Source organism: Phocoena sinus, chromosome 9 (genome assembly GCF_008692025.1).
Source record: "Phocoena sinus isolate mPhoSin1 chromosome 9, mPhoSin1.pri, whole genome shotgun sequence".
Lineage (NCBI taxonomy): Eukaryota > Metazoa > Chordata > Mammalia > Artiodactyla > Phocoenidae > Phocoena > Phocoena sinus.
The window spans coordinates 15,398,591-15,420,283 of record NC_045771.1 but is presented as its reverse complement, the minus strand read 5'-3'; the positions used below and the strand labels follow the sequence as shown (position 1 = coordinate 15,420,283).

At 42.7% G+C, this 21,693-nt stretch overlaps 1 protein-coding gene across 1 annotated transcript; it reads left to right on the top strand.

The window, feature by feature from the left end:
- Positions 1-482: 482 nt before the first annotated feature.
- LOC116759756 (RNA-binding protein with serine-rich domain 1-like) lies at positions 483-14,558 on the top strand. The gene is given in 7 exon segments (XM_032643815.1): positions 483-497; positions 4,448-4,542; positions 5,192-5,262; positions 13,338-13,558; positions 13,649-13,697; positions 13,700-14,409; positions 14,412-14,558. Coding segments are annotated over 7 exon segments (1,308 nt in total).
- The last annotated feature ends 7,135 nt before the right edge of the window (positions 14,559-21,693 follow it).

Below are 21,693 nucleotides of genomic sequence, written 5' to 3'. Positions count from 1 at the left end.
GGCCAAGATCACTAGAACCCCTATGAGAGCACCGATTCCTGCAATTAGTAGTCTGCTCTTTGGGGGCACACTTTTGTTGGTTTTTGGAAGAGAAGCTTCAGATCAGAGAGAGGTTCACACAAATAATCAAGGGGGTCCGTTGCCCCAGGTTACCAGAGGTTGGGGCTGGGGGCCCTCTTCGGTCGACTGTGGTGTACCCATGGAGTGATCCCCTGCAACTTCAGGGCAGAATGGGTGGTTAGGATCACCAAGTGGGGTTTGTTCCACTCAGGAGTAAGCTGGTCTCGTGGGTTGCTAATTTTCCTGGTTTTTAGGTACACCCAGTGTCCAGGCCGGAAGGGGTGGAGGGCTGTGTCAGTGGGTAAGGATAGCACCTGGTTACCATATTCTGTGAGGGCTTTCATGGTTTCTCCTACCTGGAGGGTGTACTTGAGTTGTTCCATTTCAAGGGGGTAAGGTGTCCCTTCTCTGAGGCTTCGAAAATGGGTCTACCATATGTAAGTTCAAATACACTTAAATTTAACTTATATCTTGGAGCAAACGACATGCATAGCAGGGCAGTTGGGAGTAATTTAATCCAATTTTCTTGAGTCTTCAGGCATAGCTTGGCTAAGGTTCATTTTAAGGTCTGATTGGATCTCTACTTTTCTCAATGATTGGGGTCTCCAGGCTGAGTGCAAGGTCCATTTTATGCCCGGGGCACTTGTCCCTTTTGCCATTTGTGACATGAATGCTGGACCGTTATCACTTAGTCGGGATCTTGGGTATTATCTCTTTTAGTAATACGTTAGGCACTTCAGCTGCCATTTCAGTTCTAGTGGGGAACGCCTCTGCTTACCCTGAAAACGTGTCCACTAGCACCGAGAGATACCTGAAATTGCCTAGTACTCTCAGCAGGACAGTGAAATCAATCAGTCGGTCTTCCCCAGGATATGTCCCTATGGTCTAAATGGGCCTTATCTGGGGACCTCTGAGGGCTCTGGTGTTGGGTGTGTTCCTGTTTAGACGGGGCAGGTCTCAGCCATCCAACTGATTATATTTTTCATGCCAGGAGTTACCACGACCTCAACTGACCCATGACGTATATAGGGCTTCGCTTCTGTAATGAGTTTCTTGATGAGCCTCCCTCATGGCTTGACAAGCTGCAGTTTGGGAAAAGAAGTATTTCCCGTGTTCATTAACTAGCCACCCCTGGCCTCCTAGATCTCTGTTGCAGCCCCATTTCTGGGCTTTGTCTCATTCTTCCTTTGTATAGACTGGGGAGTAATTGGATAGATCTGGCCTTTTAGGTATGAGGAGTAATTGCCAAGTTACTGGTTCTAGGACCGCCCTTTTGGCAGTTGATCTGCTTTGCTGTTTCCCTTTATTACCTCTGTATTCCCTTTTTGATGACCCCTCCAGTGAATCACCACCACTTTTTTCAGAAGTTGCACGGCTTCTAGGAGTCTCAATATGTTTAAGCCATGTTTCACCTGCTTCTTCTCTGCAGTAAACATACCTCTTTTCTTCCAAATAGCCCCGTGTGCCTGTAGGATGGCATAGGCATGCCAGCAGCCTGTGTAAACATCTAAGATCTTCCCTGTCCTGAGCTCTGGGGCTCAGGTGAGGACCATCAGCTAGGCCTTTTGGGCTGAGGTCCCTGGGGTAGGCTTCATGCCTCAATGACTCAGGTCTGAGATGTCACTGCATATCCCGCCATCCTTTTTTTCTCTCTCATAAAATTGCTCCCATCTGTGAACCATTCCTCTTTGGCGTGTGGGAGAAGCTCACTTCCTAGGTCAGGGCAACTGGAATATATCATGTTCTATACAGTCATGCTCCAGGGACCCCATTCCTGTGGGTAGCAGGGTGGCAGGATTTAGGGTGTGCCAGGTTTTTATGGTAATGACAGTTGTCTAAAAGCATAGTCTGAAGTTGAATCGAACTTCCGGGGGATAGCCGCTCTGTTTCTGTGCTCGGCCCCGGGCGTCCCCGGGAGTCCCGACCAGCAGGACAAATCCTTGTGAGTCCGAGGAGGAACCTGTAGGGGTTGAAAAGAGAAGAAGGGGCAGGAGACGCGAAAGAATGGAGGCAAGACAAAATCCTGATCAAGCCTCAAACCTTTATTGCTGCAGTAGCTGTATTTATACAGTACAGAGAAAGGGGGGCGGGATCCAGAATAAGGGAAGTACTTGGCAAATTATCATTGGTGCTGCGTGCGCGGGCTTTCGTTTTTAGGCGCGGGCTTTTATCTCATTAAGCAGGAAGAGAAGCAGGATGTCGGCCATCTTCTAATGGCGAAAACTTCTTGGCTCCCAACATGTTTCCTTAGAGCTTACTAAAGCCTGACCCTGGTGGAGAGTCCAAATAGTGACTGGCTGACGAAACATTAACTTTTCAGCCTCTGTTAGCAGGATTGAAGTAGCTGCTGCTGCCTGTAGGCAAGGAGCCCATCCCTTAGCGCTTTTATCTAATTGTTTAGAGAAATAAGCAACCACCCAAGTAAGGGGTCCCAGTTTTTGATCTAATACCCCAAAGGCAATTCCCCTTCTCTCATGAATGTAAAGGTCAAAGGGTTTAACTAAATCTGGGAGGGCCAGAGCAGGGACCTGAAGTAATTCCTTTCCCAGTTCTTTTTTTTTTTTAATTGAAATATGGTTGATGTACAATGTTGTACCAATCTCTGCTGTACAACCAAGTGACTCAGTTATACACATATAGACATTCTTTTTTTATATATACAATCTTTTCCATCATGGTTTATCACAGGATATTGAATATAGTTCCCTGTGCTATAGGACCTTGTTGTTTGCGTTCTCAATTCTTTTTTTTTTTTTTGGCCGCACTGTGTGGCATGCAGGATCTTAGTTCCCTGACCAGGGATCGTACCTGTACCCCCCGCATCGCGAGTGCGGAGTCTTAACCACTGGACCGCCAGGGAAGTCCCTGCTTTCTCCATTCTTGAAAGGCCCCTTCACATTCTGGAAGGATGAAGATCCTTTTCTTTCAATTTTTCATATAAAGGCCTAGCTATTAGACCTTTAGGTATCCAGATGTGGCAAAACCCAGCCATCCACAGGAAGCCCCTAAGCTGTCTTCTAGTTTTAAGAGGGGCAAGACTGCAAATGACTTCATTCCTTTCCTGGGGTAGGCTTGTCTGACCTTCTGTGAGGATGAAGCCTATGTAGGTAACCGTAGTTTGTGATATTTGAGTCTTTTTCTTGGACACCTTGTATCCTTTATCAGCTAGGTGGTTCCGGGTGGTTACAGTATTTTTGTCAGAGGCCTCCTTAGTAAGGTTGGTGATCAGAATGTCCTCTTATGTATGAGGGAACCCTCCCCCAGATATATTGATAGATCTTTAAGGTCTTTAGCTAAAGTTTCCCCATAGATGATGGGGAAATTTTTGAACCCTTAGGGTGGGACTGTCCGGCAGTATTGTTTTTGTTGTGTGTTTGGCTCCTGCCACTCAAAAGCAAAAATTTCATATGACTCTGGGGTGATTAAAATACAGAAGAAGGCATATTTTAAATCTAATACAGAATACCAGGTCCTGGTGGATTGTAGAGTGGTCAGCAGGGTGTAGAGATTAGGGCCGACTGGATGTATATTCTCCGTGGCTTCACTGACTGCCCTGAGGTCCTGTACCATCCAGGGTTCCCCACTGGGTTTCTTTACGGGGAGAATTGGGGGTATTACAGGTGGATTGGCATGGCCTAATAAGGTCCTGGTCAACTAGGCCCTGTATAAGAGGGGCAATGCCCAACAAGGCCTCCTGACAGAGAGGGTACCATTTTCTGTTGGGCCATGTATGTCTGGGTTTTAGATGGACCATCACAAGACTGGCTCCTTTAGCTCGTCCCACCCATCCTGGGGCCCAGACCTCAGGATTTCTTCCAGGGAGGTCAACTTGCTATGTCCAGGGAGGTTTGTCCTCAGCCATTATCATCTTGTGCCCCTTGTCTAGGGGATGCCAGTCTCCATTTTGTCTCCCATTAGGTGGATAGTAATTCCCAATTTATGTAAGATATCCCTTCCTAGCAGAGATATATACATGTGGAGACACATAGGAAGGAATGGGTGAGCATTCTAATGGCTCTATGAATGCCCATTCTTGGGCCTTCCCTGATAACCCCATAATTTTACAACTCTTGTGACTGTGTTTGCCTGATCTGGTGTTCAAAACCAAGTAAGTGACACCAATGTCAACTAAGAATTCAACAGGTTTTTTTCTCTATGTCCAGTGTCAGCCAGGGCTCCTTGGGGGTCAGTTGGAGTGCCAGCTTAGGAGTCCCCTGGCCCTGGCATTCTTCTTCTATTTGGACCATCTGCCTTCAGGGTAGTGGGCAGGATCTGCCACTTCTGTCCCCGTTTGGGGGCAGTGAGGGCATTCTCTCTTCCAGTGTCCCTCTTGTTTACATATGGCACACTGATTGGGTCCTAGTTTCCTTGGTTTGCTGTCCCTCAGTGGGGGCCAGTGGTCACTCACCAGAGTCAAAGGTCTCTGTGGGTAGTTAGTCCAGATTCCTGTGCTGACCGGTTGACACTGGAGGGCAACAGCCAGTAGGTGGGCCTGCCTCTGGGTGTTTTTATCCTCTTACTTTTCCTCCTCTATATATCTGTTTTTAAACACACAGTAGGCAACCTCCACCAGGCAAGAGATAGGGGTATCTGGTTCTATTTCCAGATTCTGAAGTTTATGCATAATGGCGAGGGCACTTTGGGAAATAAAATATGCCCTCAGGCTTGTATTCCCTTCCAATGACTTGGGGTCAGTGGTACTATAAATTCAGAGACACTCCTTGAGGCGCTCTAGCAATGCCGAAGGGTTTTCTGTTGGCTCCTGGTTGTTCTCCTTTATTTATTTATTTATTTATTTTTTTAATCTTTTGGCTGTGCCACACAGCATGTGGGATCCCAGTTGCCCAACCAGGGATCGAACCCATCGCCCCCGCATTGGAAACATGGAGTCCCAACCACTGGACCACCAGGGAAATCCCTGATTTCCTTTATCTTAGTCCAATTGACAGGTTTCTTTCCTGCTGCCTGGATTCCATTTAGGTCATATTTTTATAATGTGTCAGCCTGTCTTTTACCTGCTTCTCCATTGTCTCAGTCCCAGTTGGGTTTGTTATCTAGGACCGCTTGATTCCCAGGTCTGAAAATGACATGACCTACATTGTTTCTGTTCTCTTTGTATGCTTCCTCTCAGGTTTTCAAAAAGACTGTGGCCTTTTCTTCCTCATCAGGAGTACATTGAGGAGGCTCTAAATGTCAGCCCAGGTAGGGTCATGGGCCTGAAAAATTCCCCTAATCAGATTCAGGAACCTCTCTGGATCTTACCTCAACCTCTTGCTATGACTTTTCCAGTTATACAGATGAGAAGTGGTAAATTGTTGTATACCTGGATGAGCCCTCCTTCTCTACTGGGGACCAGCCTCAAAGGGAGTACTTTTCCTTGTGGGTTGTTGGACCCTATCTGGTAATTAGTCCCACTCCGTTTATGTGCTGAACCACGTTCCAGGGGAGGAGGCTGATATGGAGGGGACTGCTTGGGTCTGTGGCCCAAATCAGGTTATACGAAGGAAGGGGGTAGGGAGGGAGTAGTAGGAGGAAGGTTAGGGAGGAGATCAAGAAGGTCCTCAGCGGAAGGGTCAAGGACTGGTATTACCTCAGTGGAGAGAGCCCACAACCTTTTTGAAGGCCTTTGTTCTGAAAAAGCCCATGAAAAACGACATAGGGAATTTCTTTCCATTTCTTTTGTTTCTGGCATAGAAGGTCCGGTTGTAAAATGGTATTGTAATTTAGAGATTCACTGACATGCCAACTTTCTCCATCTCCCAGCTGATATTGGGACCAGGCTGTATTACATAGGAAGATTAACTGTTTTCTGGTCAGGGGATGATACCTGAAGAACTTACAGTTCTTCAGGATTCACCCTAATGGGCATAAGTATGGAGGACATTTGGTTCCCCGTACCTTAGATGTTCTGTTTTAGATTTGTTTCCAGCTACTGAGAGGGAGGTTGGAGTGATTTGTTGGCATGCAAATGCCACAAGATTTGGCTCAAATAAGACTTCCAGTTCAGGAAATTTGGAACCAATACCAAACTGTTAATGGGTTCCTCAGAAGACCCAAATAGGAGATGTCCAAGTGGCATGGATGCTGATATTACTTGGAGACGCCCCCTTGAATTTGTAATGGCCCATGCTAGAGGCGGTTAGTCCCTCCTCAGTCAAAATACCCCGCGGGAGGTTAGATGGCACTGACTCAAGCATAGAGCAGCTTAGCCTCTGTAGTTCCTAGAGTGTCTAGCAAGTCCAGAGCCTGGTGGGTGGGTCCAGGTGGGAGGGCCACAATCAGTCCCACCTGGGTCACCAAAAATTTGTTACCAAACCTCCCGAGTTGGTCCCCCCAAAAGGGTTCACTCGCACCAATAGAATGAGGCTGAGTTTCATTCAGAAGCAAAGGAAACCTTTATTCTTTCCTCAAGGAATGGAGAGGTATGAGCTTGCACTCTAGAGTCCATGCTCTCCCTTAAAGGCCATTGGCAGGGCTGCCTTATAGGGTTCTTGTCAGCAGGGAGGGAATTGGACTTCTTGAGGGTCAGGCACAGCTGTACTGCTCACAGCGATCCAAAATGCTGGGTGCAGCATTTCTACACACAGTATGCTGGCACCATCTTGAATGGCAGTGTTGCGCACAGCACTTCTGCACACAGCCTACCAAGCTGAGATGTCACGCACAGCCATTTCACACAAGGAACTCTGGTCTGAAGTGCCAGATGCAGGGCCTCTGCACGTGGAACCCAAGTGAAACTAGGCTAAGCACAAAGGAAAAAATGTTTTATTTTTTCTATTTTATTACCCAGATTCTATTTTTATTCCCTGGGAATTGTCAGTGGGCTTTGCAGTGACAGCAACACCAGTATTTGTGATTACACAAATAAGACTCATCACCTGCCTTTAAGAATGACATTTGGTTTAGGCTTGGAAGTCACCATAGAAGCCCAAGTCCTCTTTTGTCTTAACCTTAGCTGTTATGAATAATACTCTCCTCTCAATGTAGTCCATGATTCTCAAGAGGAGTTGGGATATTGGGGAAGGATCCCATTCCAAGTTTGGCTTATCAGAATCTCCTAAGGGAAAGACCTCTCCATATTGTTAATCCTCCCAAGAGGGAAAGTTACTATTCATCCTCCCAAACCCAGCACTCTTAGATTGCAGTCCCATAGGACTCTTCTCTGGAGTCTGTATTTCACCATTCCCTTGACCTTAATCAGTAACAAAAGCTTTTTAATACTACCATGGCATTGCTCACCCCCCACCCTTCCCCCACTCTTCCCCCACCCAGGTTTATAAACTCCTTAGCTCCCTTGCCTCTGGGCAAGTCTGTCTATAGCATCTCACAAAAGAAGAAGAAAGAAAGAGTAGAAAAAAGAATGTCTAGCCCTAAGCTTCCTTTTGCATCTGTATGCTTGCTGGTCTCTGAATCCCAGAAGCAGTGAAAGGTAAATAAACCTCTGGTCTATTCTTCCTTTGTTCTCTGAACTGGGACTTCACTCCCGAGGAGATTTTCTTCTCAGATGAGATTTGGAAAGGTCTTTTTTCTTTGCTTAGATGGTTTGAACTGATAATTTGCATCTACAAAGGAAACTAAAAAATACTGAATAGCTCTTAGAAAACACTGTGGAGGCACTCCTTAGGATAATCTTGCCTCCACTCTGAATGAGAAGAGACCTCCAAGTGAATGAAAACCCAAAAGCAAAATTTTCAATGCTGAGTTAATTTTAATATTGTCCCTGGATAACTCTCTCTAAGGTCAAACAGATTTTAATTCACCAGCCTTAAAATCAGTACCCCCTCTCCCCACCAAGGAAAACATTTAGATAATTTCAAGATAAACAAATAAAAACATAGGATTAAAAAAATTAACCTAGTATTACAAACAAAATAACCCAATATTACAAACAATAGAAGAGTAAGATAGGAAAGGCTCATGTGAAATTCTCACACAAGCCCACCTCCAGTTGAGTTACTTCATAAAGCATAAGATTTTTGAATAAAATATACACAGTTTATTCTGTTTATTCTCATAAGTTCAAACCAGAATTGACTTTCATAAGAGAAATAATACAACAAAAGATAGCAGCTGAACTAAAATAGATAAAATAAAGAGATGATACAGATGAAAGAAAAGCAGGCATTACTTAAAAAAAAAATCAAAAAATGGAGCAGTAGCAAAATCAAAGTTATAACACACAAAAATTTTCTGTCAAAAGAAAACAGATAATGCATTGTGAGAAATGACCATGTTATAGAGAAGGGGGCATTGTGAACAGAGAGCAGTGCTCATACATACCTTGGGAATAGTTTTAAATTCCAAACACAAAGGCAGCAGGGACTCAGCCTGCAGCGTTCTGCTGAAGAATTTATGAGGTTCCTTGGCCACTTCATCTAGCACCTAATCACAGAGCCACTTTTACCTGAAAATTCTCCTGTTTCCTTACACGCAACCATCAAACACTTTATAAAAACAGAGCTTCAGGCTTCAGGAAATACCAGACAATGACAGAGTTCTGTGGAAATCAGAAAGAATCAGCTTTGATCTTATCAGACTGACAATAATGATAGAAATGTAAATTACACTAATATCTAATAAGAAGCTTGATGAAGTCCAGAATGCTGGGCTGGCCATTATCTTTCTTAGTACAAATGAGAAAGAGTTGGCTAAATGATATTTACATTCTGGTGATAACCATGAAAAAAAAAAAGAACTTGTGACAAGGATTCTCTCCTTGGGCAACTTTACTGAGGTTTTTCTAGAGCCTCCATCTCAAGTGCACCTGCTGATGTTGGCCTTCTATGTCCATCTTTGAATTATCCAATTTTAGCAAGAATCCTGCAGTCGGTTTAGCCAGAATCCCCACCCTTGATATCTAATCACCCTCTATATCTGATCAAATTCCTCATTCCCCACCATCCCCCAGGTAATATCGCCCTACCCTGTCTTCATCAAGAATCTTGATAGGTCAGTGTAGTGAAGAATTACCCATCTTTTAATAATTTTCCATCCACCGACCCCTTCACCCCCACCCTGCTTCTTGGCTATAAATCTCCATTTTCCTTTGTTGTATTCAGAACTGAGCCCAATCTCTCTCACTGCAAAATTCTACTACACTAGTCCCTATACTTATCAAGATAGTCCTGAATAAGATCTGCCTCTGCGTCTTTAATAGGTGTTAAGTTAATTAAACAAGGAGGGTGTTAGACTAAGGTGGCTTTAATGCCTTAGTAGCCTATGTAAGCAATCCCAGACCTAAGCCTAAAATGCCTCAAGGTTAAGAAATCAAAACCTACAGACAACAGATCATGAACAGACAAGTAGTCTTTCCCAAATATGCAAACACTTATTATAGCCAGTCAGATAACTTCCTTGCTTTGCTTCCACATCTTCCCTATAAAAGATGCTTCCACATCTTTCCCTTAGCTCCTGCCAGTGGGGTGCTCCTAGCCACTTCAGTTCTGGTGCTGCCTGATTCTTTTTTTTTTTCCCCCAGCTTTTTATTTTATTTTTAAAAAACTTTATTGAGTTATCATTGATGTATAATATTATATGTTACAGGTGTACAATATAGTGATTCACAATTTTTAAAGGTTATACTACATTTATATGTATTATAAAATATTGACTATATTCTCTGTGTTGTACAATAATATATCCTTGTAGCTTATTTTATACATAATAGTTTGTACCTCTTAATCCCCTACTCCTATATTTTCCCTCCCCGCTTCCCTCTCCCCCCTGGTAACCATTAGTTTGTTCTCTATATCTGTGAGTTTGCTGCTTTTATGATTTATTCACTAAAGTGTTGTATTTTTTAGATCCCACATATAAGTGATATAATATTTGTCTTTGTCTGACTTATTTCACTTAGCATAACACCCTCCAAGTCCATCCATGTTGTTGCAGATGGCAAAATTCCCTTCTTTTTTATGACTGAGTAGCATTCCATTTTGTATATATATAATATATATACGTATCACATCTTCTTTATCCATTCATCTGTTGATGGACACTTAGGTTGCTTGCATATCTTGGCAATTATAAATATCAATAATATGAACATTGGGGTGCATGTATCATTTTGAATTAGTGTCTTTGTTCTTTTTGGTTACATACCTAGGAGTAGAATTGCTGGGTCATGTGGTAGTTCTAGTTTTAGTTATTTTAGAAATTTCCATAATGTTTTCCACAGTGGCTGCATCAGTTTACATTCCCACCAGTGGTTTACAAGAGTTCCCTTTTTCCCACATCCAAATAAACTTTAAAATTTAATAAGTTCTGGTTTATCTTTTAACACAAGTGTTACGAATAATATTTTCTTTGACACTAGGTAGGGCAAAAATATTTCCAATTAAGTATATGAGTTGAATATATGTTTGTCTCTGCTCATCCAGAAACTACTGAATAATAGTAAAGTCCTATGAGTCACAAACCTGAAAGGGCAAAGAGAATAGGCGAGTAGGGGAGAAATGTTGTCAACCAGAGTTTGGGAGCTGGAATGAAAATGAAAGATAGGTAATTTGCTTACCAGGCCAGAGAGTGCCTGAAAGGAGGGCACAACGGTATGTGGAAGTGGAATATAAGCAAACTGACTCACAATGGTTTTGTTTTGCTTTTTAAATTTAAGAGTTTATTTAAGCAAAAATTGATTCATATCAGGTAGCGCCAAACTACAAGTGGGTAGGACTAGTGCTCCTGATTCACAATGTTGAAACCCAGACAGTCTCAGGAGTTTTGAGGCACCAGGATCCCCCAGAGGTGGGTTGCAGATGGTCTAACAACAGAGGAAAAGTCTGTTTTTAAAGTAGTTGGGTAAAAGCAGGAAAGAATGAGGTAAAGTGGCAGTGATCCTATGTGTGGAGTTTGCCTCAGATGTAAGCTGCAACACAGAGCTAACTGACAGAACACTTACCTGAAAGTGAAGAGCCCTGAACTCCTACTTTAAGCTACCTGTGGATGACAGCACCTTGGAAAGCTACCCTTAGATGCTCTCTGAGCACAAGCCCCGCCAATGGTGACCTCAAAAGGAAATTGATAGAAAGATTTTATAGAGAAAAATGCAAGCCTCTTTGGTGGTTTCCATTCCAATATGTAAAAGAGCTTGGAAGTCATCACTCCCAACCTCAAAACAAGAAAAAAGCTGTACAAACTGAAAATCAATCATTCTTCTTAAAACCATCAGAAATTGAGGTTACAGGACAAATTCCCACTCCAAAAACTGAAGAGACAGGTGGATCACAGCTTACATGGAACAGAAGCCACTGGAGCTGAAGCCTGTGGGAACACTTCAGATGTTATTGACTAGTTACTGGAGATGGAACAAGGACTGGCTTGAGAGTTAAAAACTCTTAGGGGCTCAGTCTCAGGGTGCCCCCTGATACTTTCATGAATTTACCTCCAGGAGCCCCACCAGGTTTTCAAGATGAAAATAACACAAAAATCTTCTCATGTTTAGGGTAGGAGAAGGAGAAAATCACCACTATAAATATATCCAGATGGAGAGTTCTGTTCTCTATAAAAAAAAAAAAAAAGAGCTCACCCTCAGAGAAACTAATGCTTTACCAGAGCCTAACCAATCCCAGAGGGAGGGGAATTAGACAGCCTTCCTGTCCTTCTCTACCCTTCCTGTCTCACGTAAAAGGAGCGGGGAAAGCCTATAAAAATTTTTCTGGGGCTTCCCTGATGGCACAGTGGTTGAGAGTCCGCCTGCCGATGCAGGGGACACGGGTTCGTGCCCTGGTCCGGGAAGATCCCACATGCCGCGGAGTGGCTGGGCCCGTGAGCCATGGCCGCTGAGCCTGCGCGTCCGGAGCCTGTGCTCCGCAACGGGAAAAGCCACAACAGTGAGAGGCCCGCGTACCGCAAAAAAAAAAAATATTCTTCTGAAGGTTGCAACCCATAGACACAGGCCCACTAAAAAAAAAAAAACCAAGATTCAATCATAAAATTACAGACTTCTTCCTTTCTGTAATACCTTGTCACCATATAAACAGGATTCTGATATAACAATAGTGAGTTACAACTGACAGAGCTCTAAGAAACAGTCTCTAACTAAGAAAGAGTTGCTAGAGAAGCCCAAAGGGAGCAGGGAAGGCAAAAACAAAAGCACTAGAGGACGTTGAACTCTCTGACACCTACAGCTACAGCAGACAGTAAACACAACCTAACACCTACCCAGGTAAACATAAAACCTCAGTTTTATGTTTATCTCAGTTCCTATTACCCAATACATTATGTTCAGCATTCAACAAAAAATTCAAAGGCATGCTATAAGGCAAGAAAATATGCAGTCTGAAGAGACAAAGTGAGCATCAAAACCAGTCTCAGATATGGCAGAAATTTTGGAATTATGAGGCAGAAATTTAAAATAATTATGATTAGTATGCTAAGGGCTCTAATGGAAAAGGTGGATAACATGCAAATACAGATGGATAATGTCAGCAGAAAAAATGGAAACTCTAAGGAAGAATCATGTTTAAAATAAAATATTGTAACAGAAACGAAGATTGTCTTTGATGGCCTTCTTGGTCTGTTGGACACAGCCAAGGAAAGAATTAGTGAGCTTGAAGATATTAATAGAAATTTCCAAAACTGAAATGCAAAGAGAAAAAAAAAAAACCAAAACAACATTCACGAAACGTGGAACAATTGCAAAGGTGCAGCATACATAAAATGGAAATACCAGAAGAAGGAGAAAAAGGGTACGAAGAAATATTTGAAGTAACAACGGCTGAGAATTTTCCAGAGTTAATGACTGATACCAAATCACGAATCCAGAAAGCTCAGAGAACACCAAATATGATAAATACCAAACATCTACACTGAGGCACATCATTCAAACTGCAGAAAACAAAACAAACAAAAAATTCTTGAAAGAAACCAGAAGGGGAAAGAACCCTTGCCTATAGAAGAATGAGGATAAGAATTATACCAACTTCTTTCCAGAAACCAGGCAAGGAAAAAGAGGGTCAGTGAAATATTTAAAGTGTTGAAAGAACAAAACCAAGAGCCTACAAGTCTCTATCCAGCAAAAATTTCCTTCAAAAGTGAAGGAGAAATAAAGACTTTCTCAGACAAACAAAAACAGGGAATTTCTTGCCTATAGACCTGTCTTTTAAGACATGTTAAAAGAAGTTCTGTAGAGAAAAGGATTATTTAGGTCAGAAACTCAGATTTACATAAAGAAAGGAAGAGCAGTAAAAAAGAGTAAAAAAATCAAAGGAAAATAAAATATTTAATTTTTCTTATTCCTATTGATCTAATATATCAATGTTCATTCAAAATAATAATAGCAGAAGTGGTCGGGGCTGCGGTGGGCGGAAGGGTGCCCTCGCTTCGCTGGCTCTGTGGCGGGCCCAGTGAGGACCCCGGAATTCGAAGCAGCCGGGAACCCGGCCTCCGCCCTCGGGGCCCTCTCGCCGGGCTGGAGACCCAGGCCCGCAACGCCGGGCCCTACCTACCCTGGAAGTGCTCGCGGCCCGGCGCCTGGACGGGGGAGTTGCTGCACTTTGGCGTAAAATCAATTAGGGATTGTTTGTCAGACTCAAGTTAGAAGTGAGAGTTCAGATAAGTGAGGCCGCCGTTGCTGCTTTGAACACCTCAGAAGGGGAGAATAGATTTATCAGGAGTGAAAAAGAAGAGCTTGCTAGGAGTCAAAATAATAAGTCCAGAACTAGGGCTCCTTCTCCTACCAAACGCAAAGACCGCTTTGATGAGAAGTCCAGGGATCGCTCCAAAGATAAGGGGGCCACCAAGGAGTCGAGCGAGAAGGATAAAACTGGAAAGAGGCGCAGCGCTTCCAGTGGTAGCAGCAGCAGCACCAGGTCTCGGTCCAGCTCGACCTCCAGCTTGGGCTCCAGCAGCGGCTCCAGCTCATCTTCTGCATTGAGCCACTCAGGAAGTTCCAGCACATCCCCCAGCTCCAGCTCCGGCAGCTCCCCTGGCTCTCCGAGTCCTTCTCGGCGCAGGCCTGACAACAGGCGGCGTTCCCGCTCCAAATCCAAACCACCCAAAAGAGATGGAAGGGAAAGGAAAAGGCAGAGCCCTTCCCCTAAACCCACCAAAGAGCACATTGGAAGGCTCACCAGGAATGTGACCAAGGATCATATCCTGGAGATATTCTCCACCTACGGGAAAATTAAAATGATTGACATGCCTGTATACAGGATGCACCCCCATCTGTCTAAAGGCTACGCATATGTGGAGTTTGAAAATCCAGATGAGGTCGAGAAGGCGCTGAAGCATATGGACGGAGGACAAATGGATGGCCAGGAGATCACTGCCACTGCTGTGCTGGCCCCCTGGGCTCGGCCACCCCCCAGGCGATTTAGCCCTCCCAGGAGAATGCTGCCACCCGCGAATGCTGCCCACCCGCTCCCATGTGGCGCAGGTCACCCCCACAGAGGAGGAGCAGGTCGCGTTCCCCTCCAAGCAGGTCCCCCGTGCGCCGGCGATCCCGCTCCCCGGGCCGCCGCCGCCACAGGAGCCGCCCCAGCTCCACCTTCTCCCAATAAGCAGGGCCACCGAAGCTCTGCCCTGTGACTTGTATCCCATCCAACTCACTTTTGTCACTTTTCTAGCAGGAGGATCGGTAGGAAAGAAATCCCTCACTCAGGGACAGGCTTCGAAGGTGAAGGCAGTAATTGCTGTTTCCCCTGGCGGCAGAGTTCCGGCTACAGGAGTGTTGTTGGTTTGGGGTCGTGCTTATGAAGATGCCCTCCAGTTTTCTGCCTAGAAAGCTTCCGCATTTCTAGTTCCTGAGAGTCAGTTTAGTGGCAGAGCCAGCAGGGATGAGCAGGGGGCTCCAGGAAGTGGTACAACCCCAGCCTGGGAGCATGTTTTCCCATTCCACAGATGACGTGGGGCCCATCTGGTGGGCTGGTCGTGCCCTAACCTGTTAGCCTGCAGGGTCCCACAGGAAAGGTGTGCTTTTATGCAGCTGCCATTCCTGTTAGCCTGCCTGCTCCCTCACTCAAGTCCTCTTCTGACCTCTAGGGCCAAATACCCAAAATGGTTCTTTTCATGTGTACTCATGTGCGTGCACACACACACACACACAAACCTACGTTTCCCTTTCTCTCTGAAACTGGTAAGTTGAGAGCCAGCTCTGTTGGGTCATCACAGAGCCCCCTCGTTGTGTTGGTATTCATGGTGGTCGTGCAGGTTACCTTGGCAACGTGTACGTTGCTTTTTTGGCTTTTATTGTACAGTCAGTACTATACATTTTCTGTTTTGAGTTTTGTCACTTTGTAGCATTTTAGATAATACTGTGTTTGTACTTTGTTGTATAGAGAAAAGAATTGTGTTGAATAAACCTAGGATTAGAGTGCAGCTCAAGTGTTGGGTTCGCTGCCTCCTTCCTGTCCCTTGGCCCCAAAGGCAGCTTCAGTTGTGAGGTAATTAAACATGATTGTCTAAAAATAATAATAGTAACAATGTATTAGGTGATTATAGTGTATAGATAAGTGTAACGAATGATAGCAATGTTATAAGGGATGGGAGGAAGAAATTGAATACTCTGTTATAATGTATCTGCACTAGCAGTATAGTATTATTTGAAAGTGGACTTAGATTAGTTATAAATGCATAGTGTAAACTCTAGGGCAAACACTGAAAAAAAATTTAAAGTATAATTGATATGCTGAGAGGAGGGAAAATGGAATTATATAAGATGTTCAGTTAAAACCAGAAGAAGCAGGGCTTCCCTGGTGGCACAGTGTTTGAGAGTCTGCCTGCCGATGCAGGGGACACGGGTTCATGCCCCGGTCCGGGAAGATCCCACATGCCGCAGAGCAGCTAGGCCCGTGAGCCATGGCCGCTGGGGCTGCGCGTCCGGAGCCTGTGCCCTGCAACGGGAGAGGCCACAACAGTGAGAGGCCCGGGTACCGCAAAAAAAAAAAAACCCAGAGGAAACAGAAAAGAGGGAAAGAAAAAAAAAGAGAAAGTTCAATAAATAGAAAACAGTTCTAAATATGGCAGATATTAATCTAACTATATCAATAATCAGTTTAAATATGAATGGTCTAAATACACCGATTAAAACACAGAGACTGACAGACTAGATCAAAAAATAAGACCCAACCATGTTGCGTACAAGAAACCCACTTTAAATATAGAGACACAAATAGATTAAAAGTAAAGGGAAAAAGATACACTATGCTAATACTAATCAAATAAAGCTGAGTAGCTATCTTAATTTCAGACAAAGCAGATTCCAGGATAACAAAAATTATCAGGGACAAAGAGGGGCATTACCTAATGATAAAGGGGTCAATTCTCTAAGAAGGCATAACAGTTCTTTTTGTGTATGCATCTAACAGCAGAGCATTGAAATATGTGAGACAGAGCCTGCTAGAGCTGTAAGGAGAAATAGACAAATCCACTATTATAGTTGGAGACTGCAACTCTCCTTTATCAGTAATTGACAGAAAATCAGCAAGCACTCATAGTTGAAGTGAACAGCATCATCAATCAACTGGTTCTAATTGACATTTATAGACTTCTTCATCCACAGCAACAGAATACACATTCTTCTTAAGCTCACGTGGAACATTCACCAATAATTACTATTCTCTAGGCCACCAAACACACCTCAACCAATTTAAAAGAATAGAAATCATATGATGTGTGCTCTCAGACCACAATGAAATTAAACTGGAAATTAATAACAGAAAAGTAGCTGGAAAATCCAAAATATTTAGATATTAAACGACACACTTCTAAATAACAAATGGATCAAAGAAGAAGTCTTGGGCTTCCCTGGTGGCGCAGTGGTTGAGAGTCCGCCTGCCGATGCAGGGGACGCGGGTTCGTGCCCCGGTCCAGGAGGATCCCACGTGCCGCGGAGCGGCTGGGCCCGTGAGCCATGGCCGCTGAGCCTGGGCGTCCGGAGCCTGTGCTCCGCAACGGGAGAGGCCCGCAACAGTGAGAGGCCCGTTTACCGCAAAAAAAAAAAAAAAAAAAAAAAAAAAGTCTTTAGAGAAATTAAAAGTATTTTGAACTAAATGAAAACGAAAAAAGTGTTTCGATCTCTAGATGTACTCCTTACCCCCACAGAGCTAGGACTCTGCCTTTCCCCCACCCTGGCAGAAGACTAGAAATTTACTCTCTGGAGATCCTGCTTTGAACTCTGGACTCAGGACAATAGGCATAGCTGAGGATGCTATCTGAATAAGAAGAACTAAGTAATAGTCTACATACCATGTATCCACTCTGTTTCCCAGCCCCTTTCTCCTACCTGTCTTACAGAATAATAGTAACCAGGAATATGCCCCTGTGGGAGGCAGAATAATGGTCCCCCAACAATGTCCACATCCTAATCCATGGAACCTGTGATATGGTATGTTACATGGTAAAGGGAAATCAGGTTGCTAATACACCTGGATTATATGAGTGGAAACTAAATATTACTGGGGATAGAGAAAGCGGACATTGGGTACAAAGGTGGAAGGATTCCAAGGTCTAATGCCTCCTTTCCCACACTAGGAGGTTAATAAATAAAACCTAAAACTCCTAAGTCAAGAAATAGCATTTTAATACTTTAATAGTGATTTTTAAATGTGGAAAAAACATTAAACAACAATTGAATGAATTAAAATGGCTTCCTCTGAAGAGTGGAAATTAAAGATAGAGCAGAAATAAGACAAAGGATGATCATTTTTCATTAAATGATTTAAAAATTATTTGATAAAATTGTATTTTTGAAAGATTAATGTTTGCATATTCTATTTCTTTAGTTACAAAATCCTCTTCTTATGTTTACTGATAGTTATTGAGAAAGATTTTCTTGGTATCAGACAATCTCAGATCCCTGATATAAGCGTTTTCTTCCCAAGTGTTGCAAAATGCAAGTGAATAAAGAAATGTATTGGAGGATACAATGGGAGTGGGGCAAATGGGTTAAGGTGATCAAAGGGTAAAAACTTCCAGTTATAAGATGAATAAGTTCTAGGGATCTAATGTACATGGTGACTCTAGTTAACAATACTATATTGTATACCTGGAAGTTTGCTAAGAGAGTAAATCTTACAAATTCTCATCACAAAAAATAGATAAATAAATAAATGGTAAGTGTGTGAGGTTATAGATGTGCTAACTAATCTTATTGTGGTAATCATTTTGCAACGTATACATATATCAAATTATCACATTATACACTTTAAACTTACACAATGTCATATGCCAATTATATCTCAGTAAAAACTAGGAAAAGAAAGAATGTATCTGACAGATCCAAATATAAACATAGCATGAAGCTCCATTCTTCCATAGTTCTGAACACTTCATTCAATGCTTTCCATTGATTTTTTTTTTCTTTTCATCCTCCTTCTAACCCTCTGTATTAGTTTCCTAGAGCTGCTGTAACTAACAACTACAAAGCGGGTAGCTTAAAACCATAGGAATGTATTGTCTCACAGAAAACAAGGAAGCTAGAAGGCCTAATTCAAGGTGTCAGCAAAGCTCCAGGGGAGGATTTTCCACACGTCTTCCTGGTTCCTGGCAGGTGCTGGCAATCCTTGGCGCTCCTTTTCTTATCAGTCCGGTCCTCTGCCTTCGTCATCACATGGTGTTTTCTCTGTGTGTGTCTCTGTGTCCAAATTTCTCTCTTTTTATAAGGATACCAGTCATTGTATTGGGGCCCACCCTAATCTAGCACAACATCATTTTATCTTGATTACATCTGCAAAGACCTTATTTCCAAATAAAATCGCATTCACAGGTACTGGGGTTAGGACCTGAACATATCTTTTGGGAGGGTGAAATTCAGTCCACAACACCTTCCCAGCTAATTGTGTTATTTATTCTAGCATTGCTTTCCTTCCCTTTGCCTCCAGACTTCACCTTAGCCCTGCTTCTGTAAAGCCAAACTAGGCTTCTCTTAGTAATGTAACTGTTTAAGGAAAACACCTCTTCTGAATGTGCCCCAACCCAAACCTACCAGTCCCAGGAAAATTGTTCACTCCATTGGGCTAACCTAGTTCCTCCAGTTGGGGAACCCCACAATACTTAGTAGTTCCCAATTGGAGTTGATATGCAAATGATACGAAGATCTCAGCATAAAAATAGAAGAAATAATGATGTGATTGAAAGAGTACAGGGTGTGAAATCAGAAAACCTGAGTTACGATTTTGATACAAACACTTAGAAAACCAGGACCAACCCAGGTCTAAATTCTAGTATAATGTTATTTCCACCATTGCATGGCTAGAAAGCTCCACCTGTGATCCATATTAATTCCCACACCAAGGGCAACCATAGATGGCACTGAATGTATTACCAACATTTGAATGGAGACTCCTCAGGAGAAGGAAGAGAAGGAAGGGAAGGAAGAGGAACAGAAGAAAGAGGAGGAAATAGCAAATATAGTGTCCACAAAATCTCTTTTAATGATTGTTAAACAAATACACAGAGAAAAATTCCAAAGGCAAACTCTCTCTTAGAGCTTCCCTAAAGATGAATGGAAAGAAGACCTTGGCTCTTACCAGCATGTGCTTCATGCTATTTCGGTTAGTGGGTGAATCATACATGCTGGTAGTGAATTTCCCAGGCTTTCCATTTTAAATGGGAGTAGATAGTGCAAGACATTCATTTTAACATGGAGTGTTTTCTCCTGATGTTCATAAAAAGAATCCATTGTGTTATGATTAGATAATGCTTAACCCACCTCAGGAATGTTTTCAGAGTGACAGAATATTTATTTCTCAGTGATATCATCAAGGTTCAAGAAGGTCTGATCAGCATACTTACAAAGCCCTGTGATCCTAAAAGGGCTAAGGCTCCCCCTCCTTTGTAGGTTCCTCCATCTGCACTTGGGTAATAATGCCCACCTTTCCATTCTAAACATAGAATAAGAGAGTAATTAAATAGAGCCTAATCATAGCAAAAGAAAATTCTGCTTTTTAAAAAATCTTTCATCAGAATAATTTAGTTGTGCTTCACATGTGCTTTGAGCAAAAATTTTAGACTAGAATTTAATCTTAATACTAGTAATAAAATGCCATATTTTCCTCAACCTATCATAATTACTCCATAAGCACATAAATTTTAACTTAAAAAATTACATCTAAGATTATCCATGCAAATAGATTGTACTTATGGACAGAACCACTGCAAGTGGTGATACCCAAAATCTTTGATGCCCCCCAAATACCCAAAACAAACAAAAAACAAACAAAAAATCTTTGATGCCAAAACTTTCAAGGATTTGGCTTCTGAAAATCAGCAAATCCAGGCCAAAATCATCAGATCAGCAAATTGGATGTACTGAACTTGACCCAGTGCCCATGCAGTCAGTTTAGATTTGTAACTAATACAAAAAGTTGATCACTTCTCCTTAGATTTGTTGCTTTGAAGGGACATCAGATGAAAGACTTTGTATGTGACAGAGAAGCAGTCAGGTATCTCTTAGAGATTTTTAACTGAATAAGGTTAACTGGGCATTCTTCCCATTGAAATATCAAACTACAGCAACATTGTATATCAACTATACTCCAATAAAAATTAATTTAAAAACACCAAATATCAAATTACAAAAACAGAGATCTTTCTTGAAATAGCTAACAATACTTAACCTTAAGGAAAAGTTAGGTTTAACACCATCAATTCACATTTTAATTGTTTCTTTATAATTGTGAGGTTTTTTTAAGACAAGAAATGCAATTAAATAAGACAGTTGACCTAAAAAGAAATCTATGTAGGGTTCCTTTCTTTTGAAGTAATCTCTTCCTCCTCTAAAGGCAGATTACTCTACAGATAGCAGCTATAAACCAAAAGAAGTAATAACTTTGTTTTTGGTTTTATAACAATCAATAAAAAATATTTAAATTCTCCAATCAAACAAGATTCCCAAGGATTGTTGCTGGAATTGTTTTTATTACAGTAATTACATAATAACTCATTGGAATGTAAAGTAAGAAGTTAACTGAGACAGACCACTAATGGAAAAAGCAAGGCATTGGGGGTATTTTTTTCAGTGTCAGGTTTTTCCCCCCAAACATCTCAACATTGGACATTTAGTTAAAAAGAAAAGGGGAATGGGAGAAGAGGCACTATGTCTTTTTACATACACCAGTTTCTCTATATACATTAAGGAATGGAGAATGGGACAATGAAAGACTTAACAAAGTTAGACTGGAGTAGTTAGGATGTAGTAATAGGAAAGTGGGGTGTGGGTGGGAGGGGACCAGACTTGTTACCTGAGCATGTGCCACCTGAGGGAGCACAGTTCTGGAGTAGAGTGAGGCTCCCTGTGTAGCAGACACCTCCTGCTGCTGGGACACAGCTTCTCCCATCCGCACATTCCCAAGGCAAGTGTGTCCCTTAAATTGATTGCTCCCATCAACCCTCCTCATTGACAACCTGTGTTACTCCTTGTACCTATTACCTAGTTAATGATTCTGCACTCATTTCCAGTGTGTGTGTGTGTGTGTGTGTGTACACGAGGGAAGCGGGTTCCCAGACCACCAAGCAAGTCTAACACCAGCTGGGTGTCCTGCAACTCAACACAGTTCTGACACTATCTACCTGGAGTCAGCATCAGATCCCATAGGTTAAGGACTCAGCCCTTAACCCCCTTCATTGCCAGTTGCAAGTCCAGGTTGTCAGATGTGCTTCTGACTAACTGGCTACAGATTGGAGGTTCCAAGCCCC